Source organism: Martes martes, assembly GCF_963455335.1.
Source record: "Martes martes genome assembly, chromosome: 10".
In the NCBI taxonomy this organism is placed as follows: domain Eukaryota; kingdom Metazoa; phylum Chordata; class Mammalia; order Carnivora; family Mustelidae; genus Martes; species Martes martes.
The window spans coordinates 21,375,440-21,392,825 of record NC_137898.1 but is presented as its reverse complement, the minus strand read 5'-3'; the positions used below and the strand labels follow the sequence as shown (position 1 = coordinate 21,392,825).

Below are 17,386 nucleotides of genomic sequence, written 5' to 3'. Positions count from 1 at the left end.
CGGAAGTTGAAGGGGAGAGAGAGAGAGAGAGCAAGAATAGATAGATTACTCGGCAAAGAGCCCAGCGAGCGCGGCTGGAAGTGCAGAGGAGAGCAAATGTCCGTAAGTGGTTAGCACCAAGGTTGTAAACATTCGAGTGGCAGAAAGCAGTCAGAGCGTGCTATTATGTTGCTCCAGTCTCCGCTTGAGTAGTCACGTGGAAATAGCCCCGAATGGAAGAGCCCTTCAGTTAATCCTGAGCCCCTAACCAGGGCCTGGAGCTGTAATAGAGGCTCTGTCTGCGGAGTCGCGCGTGACTGAAACTGCATGAGGACGGTGTGTGCAGATGACTTGAGCAGTGCAGGCAAACAGTTGAGTAATGGCGCCGTGACCCGGGCATGGCCAGCGGAGCACTGTTACCAGAACTCCGGGGCTAGAATGTGAAGTTTCAGGTGCCCCGCACCTCCAGTATATAAAGGCATCTGTTAGTAATGACAAAAGGCTGACCCCAGAGCATTTCCCTAAGGTAAAAAGAAAAGAGCTGAACTAGAGCGGGAGGTGGGCAGTCACAGGGAGAGGGGGTGGAATTTGAGTTCTCGCTCTTCTGGCTGGGATGACGCTTTACTGTCTACATAATCGCCTTCATGCTGCACTGGGGCTCGATTAGAGAGGGCCCATCCTGCTCGGCTCCACTCCGTTTTGATCCCGTAGTCAGCTGCGGAGTTATAGATGAAGTGACAAGGATGCTATCTTGATTGTATCCAGCTGCCTGGAGTAAGTCAAGGGCAGGGAGGCCCCGCGTGAGGAACAGCGCTCACTGACGGCTCCAGAGGAATCTGAAATTCAGAACACCTCGGATACTTTCAGAACGGCGTAGTTCAGCACTCGGTGACCCAGTGTCACCCAGTTAAGTCCCTGTGGAGAGAAGTCTGATAAGTGGCTTCGGCTAACGGGAAGAAGATTGAAATCTTAACCGCATTTAACCCTAACATGGAGCCAGTATTATTAGGGTGGCTGCAAACGGGAGCTTGAAAATAAGGACCCTAGGGACAGTGCATGGATTGGAGAGCTGTGTAGACTCAAAGTAGCCACAGGGTGGAGGAAAAGGCGGCTTCCGGCTCTCAGGGGACTGACCAAACTTGTCCCTCCCTGGCCCAACCAGCCCTTCCCCCACCACGCCCATCCCCCGTCGGTGGCACAGTGACCTGTGCTTGGAGCCTTTCAGAACCGCTGTAAGTCCATGGAGGGGAACCACTGGTCCCTACCATGGTACTGGTGCCACTCGAGCAGGCAGATGCTCGCTGCTGACAGAAGGAAACCGCCAGTGCCTGTACGGGAGCGCGCCCGGGCTGCGCACCGAACAGAAGCCACGGCTCACGGACTGTGTTGTTGCTCTGGGCTCTATAAAGCCGGAATAGTATCCTATTATTTTAATCTGCTGAAATCCAAGCCCCAGAGTAGGAGCACAGCAGCAGCCTCACACATCTGAGGAAATGTCTGACACGGCTTTGTTTGTCTGCAGCTAGTACGATGGCGGCTGCGGCTGATTAACTCTGTTGGGTACAACATGGTGTCAGGGAGGCCAAGGCTGTGGGTTTCAGAGGCCTGGTAGGTGCACTGGGCTCACACAAAGGAAACCCCAGACTATGCTCAGGACCTGGGTCGGATATCCCATAAAAGCATGTGGATGATCACAGGAGGACCGGGGAGGACAGTGTAATGACTCAGCGAATACCGCTTACCCCCTTCTGGAAAAGCAGTTCAAAACATGTGCTTTAGCCATGGTGAATTATTACTGTAATCTTCACGTGCAAGGGATATCCCATTATTATTGATGGTAACTGTTGATCAGGACTGTCGCAGACTTCCTTTCTGAATTAAGGAGAACACTGGCTCTGCCTGTGAGGGAAAGAGAAAGGATCTTCAGTCCCTTCTTTTTGTCTCAGCTTTTTTGCCTGCTGAGATCCTACGCATCTGTCTGTTCTGTGAGTGTGAATGGAACGCTGTCCTGCTCGGGCACTGCTCTTTGTGCTTGGGAAACCACAGTGAATCAGAGCTCTGTCTTCGTGGAGATCCAGTTCTGTGGGAGGAAAATGGTGCTAGATCAGGAAACAATGAATAACCTGAACAATTCCAAAAAATGAACATTTGGTGAAGGAAAGCCTGGGGTGAGGGCATGTGATGCGGAATGGCTGGGAGGGAGACAGTGTTTACTTTGGGTAGGAAAATCTGAAAAGTCCTCTCGAGAGTAGGTGACATTTAAGCGGAGACTTGACTGATGAATAAGAACTAGCTTTCTAGGGGCGCTTGGGTGGCTCAGTGGGTTAAAGCCTCTGCCTTCAGCTCAGGTCATGATCTCAGGGTCCTGGGATTGAGCCCCGCATTGGGCTCTCTGCTCAGCAGGGAGCCTGCCTCCCCCTGGCCCCCGCCTGCCTCTCTGCCTACTTGTGATTTCTGTCTGTTAAATATATAAATAAAATCTTTAAAAAAAAAAAAAAGAACTAGCTTTCTGGAGAGCTGGGACAACATTCCAGGCAGAAGAAAGAGATGAGCAGTCATGATTGCAGAGCAGAAAGGCCACAGAAGTGTGGGAGAACATGGCAAGAGGAGAGGTGGGAGAGTGGCTGGGCCCTTTAGAGTATGCTGAGGACTTTGGCTCTTATTCTTGGTCAGCGGGAACCCATTTTTTGTTTCCTTTCAGGGGTGGAATAGTTCTTAAAGATTTTGGGGGGTGTTGGTTGAAGTGTTCCCCCTAAAAACTTATGTTGAAATCCTCACCCTTAGTAACCTTATTTGGAAATAGGATCTCTTTAGAGGTAAAGGAGTTAAAGTGACGTCATTAGGTGGGTCCTAATCCACTCGGAGTGGTATCCTCTTGATAAGGAGAAATTTGGCCACAGACACAGACACATGTACAGAGGGAGGAAGGCCATATGAAGACAGAGGTTAGGAGTGATGCATCCGCAAGCCAAGGAATGCCCACGACTGACAGCCAGCCACTGAAGCCTGAGAGCAGCAAGGAAGGACCATGCCCTGAGAGGTGTCAGAGGGAGCGTGGCCCTGCCCACACCTTCATTTCAGAGTTCTGGATTTCTGCCGTTTTAAGCCACCTGGTGTGGTGACTTTGTTAGAGTATCCCTAGCAAACTACAAAAGGGGGCGGGGGGCTTGTACACCACCTCTGCCCTGGGGAAAGCCACGGTGCATGGTCCCCAGCTCAGTGACATGTGGGCACTGGGGAAGCCCCCACATGCCATAGCGTATGACCATATGACATATATATGTGGGCAAATACGTGCCGAAGATAACATTAATTTAAAATACTTATATATGTATTTATATATATACACACATAAAATAGGATGCAGCCTGTTGGTTGAGTGACCCTCAAACAGATCTTTCTCAGCTTAGCAGATAAGGTTACCTGATAAGACTGTTGTGAATTAGGGCACCTGGGTAGCCCAGTCAGTTAAGCGTCCTACTCTTGATTTCGGCTCAGGTCATGATCTCAGGGTTGTGAGGTAAAGCCCCACGTCCAGCTCTGTGTGGAGCTGCTTGTCCCTCTTCCTCTGCTCCCCACCCTGCCTGTGTGCTCTCTCTCTCTGCCTCTAAAATAAAGAAAATGTTGAAAAAAAAAATGCTCAGAACACTTCCATTAGCCTCTAGTTGGGCAAAATCATCTAACACAAAGCCTATTTTATAATAATAAAGTATTGCTTTACTATAAAGTAAATAATAAAGTATTTATTTAAATAATTTATTTAAGTAGTAAAGTATTTAATAAAAAATGAAGTATTATTTATATAATAAAGTATTATTAATAAAGTATAATAATAAAGTATTATAAATAAATAAAGTACTTACAATAATAAAGTAATATAAAGTACTTTATAATAATAAAGTAATTTATTGAATCCTGAGAGCAAAAACCAGAAGAGTTGTTTGAGTAGAGGATGGTTTTAAGTGTACTGATCGTTGACCCTGGTGATCGTGGGGCTGACTCGGAGCTGCTGCTCCCTGCCGGTGCCCCGCATCATGAGAGAAGGCCCAGGAAAAGACCCAAATTCAAATTCAAAAGTTCGAAGTAGAGTTCTACTGAATGCATATTGCTTTTTTACCATCGTAAAGTTGAAAAACCGTTAAGTTTAACTATTGTCAGTTAGCGACCATCTGTTCTCTAATATTCTATTAAGAATAGTCCTGTTAGAGACACTGTGTAAATAATGGTTTGGAAGGGCGAGAGTGGAAGCAAGGACATGAGTTAGAGGCCTGTTAACAACAGTCTAGGTGAGGGATGATGGTGGTTTGAGCTAGAGAGAGGGGTGGGAGAATTGGCCAGAGGTGGTCAGAAGTAGAGCCAGCAGGACCTGCTGATGGATGGGGTGTGGAGAAGAAGGAAAGGAGGGAATAAAGACTGACTTGTAGCTTTTTGGCTGGGGCAGTCGGGTAGATGATTTGGTGAGATGGAGAGAATTGAGAGAACGGCTTCTCCGGGGATAGGGACAGAAGAGTTATGTGTTGGACATGTTAAGTTTGAGATGCCCATTGTTTATCCCGTTGAAGATATTAAGTAGTTGGTTTTCTTAGGAATACTCTAGGCCAAACCAATTCAGAGGTCAGTAGATTAGAGGAGGTATTTAAAAGTGATTGAAACTAGTTGAAATGACTCAGCTTGTTTAAAGAGGAGACTAGGGCATAGGACTGGACCCTCCGGAACTCTGTTGTTCAGAGGTCCCGTAAAGGATGAGGAATCCTGCTTGCTGAGAAGTGGTACCGTGAACAGCTGCTAAGTTGTCAGTACTCCTTAATGGCACAAACTTCCTCTTCTTTCAACTAAAGTTAGACTGACTTATATAGAAACACACGAGGAAAGATACTGGAAGTAACCCACCCCCAGTATACCAGATTCTGTTTCATAAAACTGTATCTAAGAGCCTTCCCAAATAAGGAGATCAAGCTTTTGTTTCCAGTATGTTACAGATTATAGAATGAGACGCATTCTCTATACGCAAGGCTTCTAAAATGTCTTAAGCATGTCTGTGTGCTCCAGGGAATTAGGGTTTTAAAACTTTTTTTTTTAGAACAGACTTTCTGGGGCACCTGGATGATATAGTCAGTGAAGCATCTGACTCTTGGTTTCCGCTCAGGTCATGATCTCAGGGTCATGAGATCGAGCCTCACATGGGGCAATGCTCTGGGTGTTGAGTTTAAGACTTCCCCTCGGCCCCTCCCCACCGCTTGCTCACTCCCTCACTTTCTAAATAAATAAATAAATAAATAAATCTTTACAAACAGAGACGAAGTTTTCAGAATCACCAGATTTACTATAAATGAGGACAGTCTGTTGAGCGTCTCTGCCTTCGGCTCAGGTCATGATCCCTGCATTCTGGGATCTAGCCCCTAGTCAGGCTCCCTGCTCAGCGGGGAGTCTCCTTCTCCGTGTCCCCTCGCCCCTACAGCCCCATTTGTGGGCTTGTTCTCTCTCTCTAATGAATAAAATCTTCAAAAAAAAAATACACGAGGACAGTCGAGTTACAGGGGTCCATGTGTTCTTCGTGTGTGCGCGCATTAAGAATGGCACCTGTTTCCTTCCTCATTTGTTAGGGGATTCTCTACTTTGTCCCAAATAAGTGAGTTATCACCACGTGACTTGAAATTGCCCAGTAATGGTAGGAGGATTTGGAGGAAATTGGAGCCCACACATACCTTCGAATATTGGTAGACTAGCCCCTTCCGAAGACCTCTTCAGAAGCCCATTCCAACCGTAGCTGGTGCGGATCTGGCTCTGGGAGTCAGTCTGTACCATTTGGGTGATGCAGCACTGGGTTTGGTTGCTGTCTGAACTGGATGTGTTTCTCCCTCAGGTCTGGCGGGAGTTTCCTGACCGTCTGGTGGGTTACCCGGGTCGTCTGCACCTCTGGGACCACGAGATGAGTAAGTGGAAGTACGAGTCTGAGTGGACCAATGAGGTCTCCATGGTGCTCACGGGGGCAGCTTTTTATCACAAGGTAAGGTGGGGGGCAGGCTGGGCAAGTGGGTCTAAAGTGACCACACTGCACACATGCTTGTTCTGTGTGGCCCAGTTGAATTTCTGCTGAGTTCAGGAAAAACGTCCTCCTCAGAGGGCCTCCAGACGCCACACTGTCGTGTGTGTCAACTCCACTTCAGTTAAAAAAGGAAGAAAGAAAGGCTATGTTGTATGATTTTTTTAAGTTATTTTTCTTATTATACAAATACTGCATGCTCATAATAGAAAATATGGAAAATTCATAACAAATGTTATCATATAAGAAAAGACACACACATACACGAAAGTCACTCGTAATCCTATCCCTTAGAGATAATCATCGTTATTGTATAGATGTTTTCTCCAGTTTGCCTTTTATTTACTTATTTACATAGACAGTTGTAAATATCCTCATTAGCTTGATTTTTGCATATGAGTTTTTTAACATCAGCATTCCTTCATCACATAATTGCTAATATGCTATTGTACTAATATCCATAAATTATGTGTAACTATTCTTCTAGCACTGGATATTTAGATAGCCTCAGATGTTTTGGGTGATTTTAGATAATGCTTAATAGCTAATGCTTTAATAGCAATTAGTATCCGTTTTCACAACTGTTTATATGTGTGATCGTTATGATAGATTTCTACAAGTAGAATTATAGCAAAGGGAATGAACGTTTGGGGGCAGTTTTAAGATATATATATGTCTGTTGTTTTCAGTATTGTTTGCCCCAGTTTATCCTCCCACCAACAAAATATAAAACATCTTACTATAACCCCCACTTGCATGAAATATGTAGAAAGGGGAAATGAGACTGAGCTGTTTTGGTAGGTGAAAAAGATGTTACTGTTTTCCCTCTGATTGCACTACTGTGGTTGAGATTCCTTTTGTGTCTTTTATATTTCTTCTGAGAATTGTCCCTTCACGTTTTTGACTTTTTTATTAGGGAGAGGTTGAAAGAGGATGCTTGGGACTTTAGAATATTCAGGTTGAAGGTAGAGCACCGCTGGGAGTATAGAGTTGACTTGAACCGTGATACCTGTTCCATCGTCAGCGGCGGCCCGAGCTGCTGCCGTTAGGAGTGTCCTCCGCGTATCTGGCCACCCCGGGGCCGTTCAAGGAGCGGAGCTGTAGGACAGTGATGGCATGTTGCTTTCTCAGCCCTGCTGTGTGTTTTTCAGGGTTCTCAGTCCAGAAATGGGTTTTGTTCTTAGCAATAATTAAATAAAGTAAAGTGAGGCTTATAATTCGTGGGGTTTATGATCATTCACTTGTACACTGTCCCCCCGACCAATGAATTTCTGCACTATCTCATACATGTAGAGCTTCAGAACTGTGGCAGCTTCAGAACTGCCTTATTTTGGGTCTCGGTGGGTTGAGCATCTGACTCTTGATTTCGGCTTGGGTCACGATCTCAGGGTCCTGGGTTCAAGCTATGCATCGGGCTCCGCACTCAGCTCTGCTCCAAGCCTTGCTTGTCCCTCTCCCTCTCCCTCAGCCCCTCCCTGTCCTCTCGCGCCCACACACACACACACACACACACACAATCTCTCTAAAATAAACAAATCTTTGAAAAAAAACCGGAATTGCCTCATTTTGTATTTTACTTTAAAAAACGCACACCTTTGCAGGTCAGTGCACCGGGAGTTTCTCTCTGTTTCTGTTTGCAGTCTGTGGGCAGAACGTGGAGCCCAGGATTGAGCACTGTGGCTCCAGGAGAAGAACTGAGTAGAGATCAGTGTGTAGTGTGTCTCTGACTGATATTTTATTTATTAAACATATGATATATGAGTCCAAAAGGCCTGCATCCTACAAGGGCTTCACTCTCTGTCTCTCCTCTGCTTACGATAGGTGATTTTTAAAAGAATGACAGTGTGAAAGATTCTGGGTCATCTGACCAAAAGCATTCTAATACTTCTTACAGCCTTGTAATTAATCTTACAACAGAAAGCTTGTCCCCATGCCATGATTAAATTGTCCTTTGACTGTTAATCACAGGACACTGGTGTTTCACTCTTTCTTCTTTTCGTCTCACCTGACAGTATTTTAATTACCTGTATACCTACAAAATGCCCGGCGACATCAAGAACTGGGTGGATGCTCATATGAACTGTGAAGACATTGCCATGAATTTCCTGGTGGCTAACGTCACAGGGAAAGCTGTCATCAAGGTAAGGCATCCCATTCCAGCTCTGCCACCAACTTCGTGATCTCGCGCAAGTTTTTGTTTCTCTGAGCCTGAGACGTTCTCATAAATGTAAATGAAGCTTTGGATTACGTGAACTTCAAGCTCCTTTTAGCTTTCAGATTCTGCGATTGATGCAATCACATTATAACATTAAAGCTAGGCTTTGAAAATTTAAACATGTTTTCTTTTTTTATGTGGTTTCTTTATTTTTTTTTATATTATTTATTCAGAGACAGCAGAGAGGGTACACAAGCAGGGGGAGTAGGAGAAGGAGAAGCTGGCTCCCCGCTGAGCAGGAAACCCGAGGCAGGGCTCGATCCCAGGACTCCGGGGTCACGACCTGAGCTGAAGGCAGTTGCTTAACCAACTGAGCCACCCAGGCGCCCCTATATGGTTTCTTTGTTACAGTTTTTAATATCCAGTATTAGAGATAAAGGCTGGGATGGTCAGTCTACCAATCATGTTTTTAAAAACCTTCAATTATATTCTCAAATCTGATTTGGAATCTAGATCTATTAGTTAAAGAATGCAACTTACATCTCCCTTAAAGTGGCTGGGTTTTATTTTTAAAGACATTGAGAAGATAATACACCTTGTCCAGTTACAACTGTAGTTTTTCTAAATACTGTTCTTAAATACCAGTCACCAGTTTTTTTGAAACTACCTTTCCCATAACAAATTAAAAGCTAAGAGTACATAAGGATCACACGGGGATCTCTGTATCTGTAATGGGTGTCTATTCCTGAAACATAGATTTTACTCAGTCCAGATCCCCAGATGCAAAGAGAGTTTGCATTTTTTTTTATGAGTCGAATTGTCCTGACCTTGTTTCCTTCTGGATTAGAATTCCATAGAAAAATAGGCAATGCTTCTAGGCCAGATTCCTTTACTTACACTGGAAGTGTGATATGGCATCCCCGGTGATTGTTCATGCTATGAGTTGATGGGAGAAGCTGGATTAAACCAAAGTGACTGAGGGAAGAGGACGAGTCCCCATCTGTGCTCTGTGACCCTGGTCCTGGCCTCCCCCTCCCCCAGCCCTCTGACACCGTCAGCACTCACCGCAAGAAAAAGCATGTAAATCACAAAACTAATTTTAAAGGAAACCCTCTTATCTCCAAAATTGCTTTTTGATGTGCTTCAAGATATTTTTAGCTGTGCCTGCTTACTCTGTGAAGTCATTCCGCCATCTGTGTGCTTCTCTCCTTCCCCCAACCCCCGTCTCACTACTGTTTACTTAGCTTCACTAGGTTAGGATAAGAGTCTCCCTGGGTTTGCTAAGAAAATCATTAGCTGTTGAAGGTTCGGGAGCGCAGGAGGGAGAGGCAGGGAAGAGAATTCAGGTGGTGAGGGGGACCATTGGGTTTTTTCCCTGATAGGAGGGAATTGCAAAATAACCTGGCATCTTCAAGAGCATGGCGCTGCTCATAGCGCTTGCCTTTAGCTGGAAGAAGGAGAATGAGTGCCTGTTGGAACTAAGGTTACGGTGAAAGTTATGGGAAGCTGTATTTCATCGCCCTTATGGCTGCAAGAACAAATGGTGTTTATACAAGGACCTTGGCAGTGAGAAAACAGTCATTAAACAGGAATTAAGGAGCTTGTCATCACCACTTCTTTCCAGTTACAGAAGGCAAAAGCCCTCCAAGCCTTTTTTATTGGGCCCTTGTGAGTTCTGCTGTTGGCCAAGCCAGACAGAATTGAATGGAGGAACGGTGAGGTGTGTGTGTGTGTGCATGCGCATGTGCGTGCCCACGACGGGCGCGTGTGTGCATGTGGAGGGAGCAGGCAGCTTGGCTTACAGAGCAGAAGCACGCATGGTGGTGTCACAAGCATGATTTTCTTGTCCTTGGCACTGACAACCAGGTGTATTTGTGTCCTTCCCTGGCAGGTAACTCCACGAAAGAAATTCAAGTGTCCTGAGTGCACAGCCATTGACGGGCTTTCACTTGACCAGACGCACATGGTGGAGAGGTGAGTGAGCCTCTAACCAGAAGTCTGCCCTAGCCTCTGATCCCCATTTCCTGCTTTGGGCCTGTTTATGGGACTTGCTGGAGATATAAGGACAGCAGCTGGTAGCCATAGTCACCTCCTTTGGCACTGTGGGAATTGGGTTAGTTCAAGCCCAGGTCACCCAAAGAATTAATTTGGAATGCTCCTCACTCAATTTGTAATGGCTGGAAGGGTCTTAAAAATATAGCTGGCCTTAAGCTCCAGGAGTCGGGTTCTCCATGTGGACGAAGCCGTTAACTGTCCACAGTCATTTGACTAGAAGCTAGTTAATTCCAAGAAAGTACTAGATTGTTTAGCAGGATAGTACCTCCATGTGACAGTAAAGGTTTGATTAGGAAGAATTAAACCAGACCCAGAGACAATTTACCTTTGCTGACCAAAACACCTACCAAGAACAGAATTGAAAGCAGAGCTCTTTCCATTAGAGAGAGAGAGAAGCAAGGCAGCCCTGAGATACTCCTATTATTTCAATTTGGTCGGTTACTCAACAAGCACACTTTGTATGGAATGTGATACTGAACCTTGTAAGTGAGCATAAAACAAATGGGAGGTGTATGTCTTCCCGCAGGACTGTTTTAATCTTGGAGTAGGCCTCATTCTTCTCACTTGTAACCCAAAGGTCCCCAAGCTTGGCATCTCCCTAATCAAACCTAATTCTCCCAGAAGGCAGCTCCTTACATGAAACAGCAAGCTCGGACATCCAGTGGCACTGTTGTCAAGTACTCAGAGTGTTAGAGTGGTCCTTACAGAATAAGATACTGAGTCAGGTTTCCACAGGCTTATTGGATCTTCTTGGAGCATCCATTTCTGGGATCTCAGCCACGTTCAAGTCCTTAAAGCCTGGAGGATTTTCTTGTACAAAAAGTTGTTTCACTTGGTCTAGATTCTTCTATGAGTCTTTCCTCCTTCTTATTTCTTATTCTTACCCTCTAAAGAATCCTTTACTCTTTCATATATAAATATCTTGCCCAAAAGACATGACTTATATCAGCTGTCAATGCGAAATAATATGTGATTTGGGAACTATCTGTCACGGTATCATAGGAATTACACAGTCAAGGGCAGTGACATTAATTGTCATAGCTCATCTAGAAGAGACCCCAATTATAGTTATATTGGACTACATGAAATTATTATTTAACCTACCTCCATTCTTTATGTTTGGGAAAATTCATAGCATTAAGCAGTTGGGTAATTCATTAGGTTGAGTTAAAATGGTGAGGTTCTAAGGTATAAGATAGGAATTTAGGGTGAAAGTTGGCCTGATGATGATGATGATGATGGCCTTGTGGTTCATGATAAGGCTAAACAACTCCTCTAGCACCCCTGAGATAACAAATATAAAGAGACTTAACATGCGGCGAGAGAGATTTAAGTTAGATAGAATTATTATTAAACACTGCAGAAAGTAACTGAAAGGGATGTGGGGCTTCTCTTGGAAATAGACTTTTGAAAATAGGATAGGCGACTGCCCAGATGTTGTGAGGCTTGAATCAGATGCTGTCAGAGTTCATAATTAACCACAATAAATATGAATGCATGCACACACATGTGAGTAACAGTCCACAGCTTCATGTGATAAGTGCCGTGAGGGAGACTCAGAGTGTTACCAATGATCAGAGGAAAGAGAAGTGACTTCTTGCTAGGTTGATTACTAGGAATAATGTTGTAAAAGGTGACACCTGAAGTCAGCCTTCAGAGATCACTAGGATCACTAAGCAAAAAGAGGCGATCCCAGGCAGGGGAGACTGGGTGGCCAAAGGTTTCAGTCAGCAGGATGAAAGTGTATCTGGCAAGCAGTTCAGGTCCGGGCTGGCTAGAGTGTAGAACTCTGGCCTGATGCTGCCAGACCCTAAAGGAGTGCCCAGTGAAGGAGTCTGAACTTGTTCTTCAGGCTCCAATATGCCCCTGAAGGTGTTTGAACAGGGCAGTGTGGTCAAAGTATTGTTTTGAGATTCTTTTGGAAGTAGGGCCCAGAATGGAACGAAGGTGAAGAAATTGAAGAAAGCACGTTTGGAACGTGAACTGAGTTGAGTGCAGAAAGAAAGGGATGGATTACATTGCGAGACAGGAGGTTTGTGTTTTTCCCCAAAGGAAGATATGCTAGAACTAGAGGTTATAGGGAAGGAATTGACAGAGGGAGCTTAGATCTCAAGTTGGGAAGAATGGTAGTGCCGTCCACGGTGTGAATGATACAGTTAGGAGGAGACTCCGGTTCACGAGGAGGGAGTGTGGACGAGTGTGGATGGTTGCACCTTCAGCAGTGTAAGTCATGACGCAGACAGAGATTCGAATCGCGGGTCGGAGAGCAGTAAGAGGGGGAAAGATCGGGGGGTCTTGCCCTCTGTGTGTGCAGATGCAGATAGAGCGCAAGCACCTGGAAATGTGCAGCTAGAGCTGCAGGAAGATAATGAAAACAAGGGTAGATACTGGAAAGACATCTGCCCAGAGATGGCCATTGACTGGAGAAAAGGCAAGGGCAGAATCTTGAGAAACCGACATTTAGGAGACAGAAAGAATAACTGAAGAGAAGGCAGGAGAGAAGCAGTGTCTACGGTGCACAGAAGCAAGGGAGGAGCACGTAACATGCAGCCTGGGAAAGGGCTTTGAGTTAAATGCTCAGTGGTGACTTTGAAAAAAATAATGCCATAAAGTGATGGGGCTTAAGGGTTATGGCGTGTGAGTCTGTTTGGGGAAGTGGAGTTAGTGAATGTAGAGTACCCTTTTGAGAAATTTGATATGGAACAGAGGAAATCAATCTTGAAATCAGAAACTGGGAGCAAAACTATTTGGATTAAAGATTGAATCACTAAATTATTAAATGAGGCCCTTAGGTCGGGAGGGAGGAAGGCATGATTTAAGCCATCCTGGGTAGACCAAGAGGTGGAGTTACAACTGTAGAATTGTTCGTTTGTTGGGTTTTTTTTTTAAGTAGTTTCCTTTGCAGAATTCACAGTTTGCACAAAACAGCAAAAGAAGTTAACCACTCTGCAAGTTATGACCTTGTGTTAGGTTTTATGGTTTAATAAGCTTATTTATTCATATATTTGGGGTCTTGGAGCAGAAATCTCGGTTGTGTAGGAGCATAGCTTTTACTGCCCAGCATCCATTTCCAGGATCTGCTGTTAATTCTTTAAGAACCAGGAAAGCAAAAGTCTTTGTAACTGTCCATTTTGACCAGTCATTTCACCAAGGTAAGGCAATATGGCAGACAGTGGTGATCTGAAGAAAGAGCATTGTATTTTGATTCAGGCCCATCTTTGTTCAAATGATGGGTTTGCCACTTAGTAGCTGTCTGACTTAACAAAACTGATTTGCCTTATCCTGAATTCCAGTCTTTTCGTCTCCTTAAAATAGGTATATTAATACCTGTCAAATTACAGTGTCCATTCATGGGTTCAACAAATCCCTATTGAGCATCTTTGTACCAAACACTGTGTTTTGTCCTGGAGATGATTGCGGTAATAACACTGGAAAGCCTGTAACCTGCTGCCGGGCCACATCCATCTCCTTCCCAATTTCCCCAGCATTTGTCCCCAGGGCTCCAGGTTACTTTAGGTAATTGGATGTGTTTACAAGGAAAACAGAAAACCGGGAGTCTTTCTACCGCAGACGCTTCCAGCACTTCAGAGGAAGACAGTGGTTCTTAGTCCACTCGTACTAGATTAGAAAACCAACCCCGGGGAGCATTGACTGACTGGACCGCTGACAGGACGGCTCAGGTGAGCCACTGGCAAGCGGCCAGCCTCACCACCTGCCCCAGCCTGCAGCTCAACCCGGAGCGCCTGTGTGAGAAGAAAGTAGGGAACTACTGTTAGTACCTGGCAGGGGAGTTAGGGACCTTTACCACTCTGTGACCCACAGCTTCTCCGGTGCAGGCTGTGTGGAGAGAAAGAAGCACTCACTAGGCCTGGGTTAGCCAGGGGCAGTTGTCAGCAAGTCAGCTGGCCTGTGCCCCAATGGCCTCTTGCCTGTGGCCCGGCCCTGTTGGCAGATCTAGTTACAGAGCAGACATTGTCCTCGGTGCTCTCCAGCGGGCTGTGGAGCCGCTTCCTCTGCCAAGAACTGTGGCTCTTCTTTAATACAAACTCACTGGTCCCTGTGCTGGGCACGGCTGGCCTTGGCTGGCCAGAGTCCACAGGCATGATGACTGGAAACTGGAAGAATCCGTCCATGTTTATAGGCAGAAGGACTGCCAAGAGTAAGACCTAGGAGAGACTGACTTTGTCTGCCACCGCCTTGACCCTCTGCTTGGAGGAGAGGGAAGTCACTGTGTTCGCTCAGTACCCCTTTGCAGAGACGTCTCAGCCTTTCCTGGGGATCCCCTCGGACGCCCACCTCCTGAGTCTCACAGGACTGCCAGCAGGAGGGAAGGTCGTTACCCGTGAGTTACGGTAGTGTGAGGGAAAGCACAAAGGCTCTCTCGCCTGTGTAGACTTGTGTTAGAGACCCTGCTCCAGCACTTGCTCATGTAGACCCGAGTTAAAGACCCAGCTCCAGCACTTGCCCATGTAGACCCGCATTAGAGACCTAGGTCCAGCACTTGCCCGTGTAGATCCGCATTAGAGACCCAGCTTCAGCACTTGCCAGCTCTGGGGCCTCGGGCCTCAGCTTTAACTGCTCAGCCCCTAACAGGAAGCTCCTGTAAACCAGCTCTTGGGGCTACCAAGGGGCCTGCTTCAATGAATCAGTGAAATGACATTTGTAAATTAACTAGCACATAATAGGTGCTCAGCAGTTCATTTCCAGTCCCTCCACTTGGACTCGGGAATTTTTATTCACAGATAAATTCGTATCAGCTCATCACTTAAGATTTTTTAGTCTCAGGAGCCAGACTGCCTGGCTTTGGCTCTGCCTCTTACTGTTATTTGGCCTTTGGAGGTGTTACTCAGCCTCTCCATATCTCAGTCTTCCCAGTGTAAAATGGGAATAACCGTAGGGTTGTTGGCATGATGGAGGGGGTTCCTCATCTCCATAGCGCGCTTGTAACACAGCCCGGAGCCTCTGAGACCCCTTCGCTGTTGACTTACAGTGGTGGACTCGGTGGTGGTAGCCAGAAGAGCTCCGAATGGAATAGTAACACATTGTTTTAGAAACGTAATGACCGAGAGGAAAGAACTGACGCCTGGCTCCTTATAAATTGGTTTCTTCCTAAAGCTCCAAAGACTCAAATACTTGTAGATGAAAATAATTTGAGACAAGGCTTCTAGTACCTCAGGGCGGAAGAGACTTCTGGTCTGTGTCTTGAAATTCAGCCCCTCTTGGGTAAATGGTCCTGCCTAATTAGTTTGTTCTTACCTTAGCTCTTGGGTGCCTGGGCCTGACTTGAGGGGAGACAGTACTGACCTTTCCAAAACCCATCCTGGAAACTGAAGCCACATTGATGGGCTTGTTTCTCCCCTCTGGTCCGGATGCCTCCTCCCAGCTGTCACACTCAGTTGGCTTGAGTGACCAGAACCATTTCCCGCCAGTGTGCCTGGCCTGCTTAGCCCCAAGGAGGTTGCTCCTGGGCTCCAGGGGTGGTATGGAGGGGAGGACACTGCCGTCTCCCCTCCCGCAGAGCTGCCGGGCTGTTCCGTCACGGAGCCCAATGGCACTGCTCGCTCTGGCCTGGGAACGGCGGGCACGGACGGCAGCTCTCCGCTGGCCGGCAGTTCGGGGATTGCGCTCCTTAAATGCTGGTCGAGTGAGTGAAGGGTTTATTGTTTGGAGGTGAGGTTCCCCACCTGTTATCTTCTTCTGCCTCCCACTGCTCCAGGTGTAAGGTCCTCCCTCGGCCTTTTAAACTTCAGGAAGCTGGAGCTCCGATGCAGGACCCTCTCCCCCCTTCGCCTTCTCTTCAGCTGGCACACAGGGGGTTAAGAATTGTTGGCAGCGAATCCACCTTGGTTTGAGGTCTGCTTGTACTGAGGGGGAAGAATGACTGGAATTTGAGGGGGAAGGGAAAAGATACTCTGACCTCTGCAGGCCCGTGGCCTCCAGACAGCACCCCCTGTTCACTTTCTCCCCCTGAACAATAGTCACGGTCCCCCAAGCTCACTTCTGCTGTCCACACCTTCCCACCCTTTTGTAAAAGCCTGGGATTTCTTGTGTTGATACTGAATAGTATGTGTTTTGCTCTCATCTGTCAGCCTCTTGAATATTTTCTCCGTTTTCCTCACTCCTTGCCCACTCATCCATCACCTGCCTCCTCTCCCCAAACCCCTCAGGTCTGAGTGCATCAACAAGTTCGCGTCCGTCTTTGGGACCATGCCTCTTAAGGTGGTGGAGCACCGGGCTGACCCTGTCCTGTACAAAGACGACTTTCCGGAGAAACTGAAGAGCTTCCCCAACATCGGCAGCTTATGAAACGGGCCGCTGGCAGAAGTCTAAACATTAAGCTTGGACAGGGGAGAACACGGACACCCCGGGGCTCTGCTACCAGAGTGTGGGGGATCTCTGACTGACATGCTGGGCCAGCACACCCAGTCTACTTCCTCAAGAACCGGAACCTGAAGAGAGTGTCGAAGCACCTTGAATGGTGCGTGCCTGGTTCTAGTGTTCCTATGACCTCCGATGGGTTCTTGTTGAAAATGCCAAATGGAAGCCCTTGTGGCACGCTCTGGGTTTAAATCCAGCTCAGGCTCCCCTTGTTTGCAGTTCCAATAAGACAGTCTGGGAGGAGGTGTCACGGACCCTAAGACTGCAGAGAAGACAAACCTACCGGCCATATTAGATGTGGGGACTCAACATAGATCGTGCCCGTATCTCACCTTTAACTATTTCAGATCAGTGAGGTTTTTAGGCGGAAAAGCCAAACCAAGAACTTGGTGCAAAATCCCGACATCTTCATGGGATTTGACATCTGCCCCGGGACCGGGGGTGCTGGGCCCACGCATGGGCAGAGCCCCCAGTGCTGGATTGGGATCCTGTAAGTTCCATGAACCATTCCTCTTTGGTTTGGCTTTTTGGTATGATTAAAGTAATTTTTTATTCCTTTTTATACTATGTCTGAAATGTTGATTATTGGGAATCCCAGGAACGTTCATTTTTTTGTGCAGTTAACTCCGTCTTCTGGTTACCTCCAGTCTACTGTCTGTGTCTGGGAGGGTATGTAGCCAGGAGGAGCATCCGTGCGCGTCAAGTAGAAGATCCCCAAACTGTAAACATTCTGAGAGAAGATGCCTCCCAAAACCTCCAGAGGAATCTGTTTGCTT

The 17,386-nt window shown here is 46.5% G+C and overlaps 1 protein-coding gene across 1 annotated transcript in view; it reads left to right on the top strand.

Annotated features, from left to right (window-relative positions):
• Window positions 1-17,170, top strand: part of EXT2 (exostosin glycosyltransferase 2) — a 139,511-nt gene extending 122,341 nt beyond the window's left edge. The window contains exons 11-14 of the mRNA XM_080817786.1: window positions 5,843-5,986; window positions 8,035-8,163; window positions 10,069-10,151; window positions 16,400-17,170. Of these exons, the coding sequence (XP_080673912.1) occupies window positions 5,843-5,986; window positions 8,035-8,163; window positions 10,069-10,151; window positions 16,400-16,538 (495 nt within the window). The 3' untranslated portion in view covers window positions 16,539-17,170. The remainder of the gene's footprint in view (window positions 1-5,842; window positions 5,987-8,034; window positions 8,164-10,068; window positions 10,152-16,399) is intronic.
• Window positions 17,171-17,386: the final 216 nt, after the last annotated feature.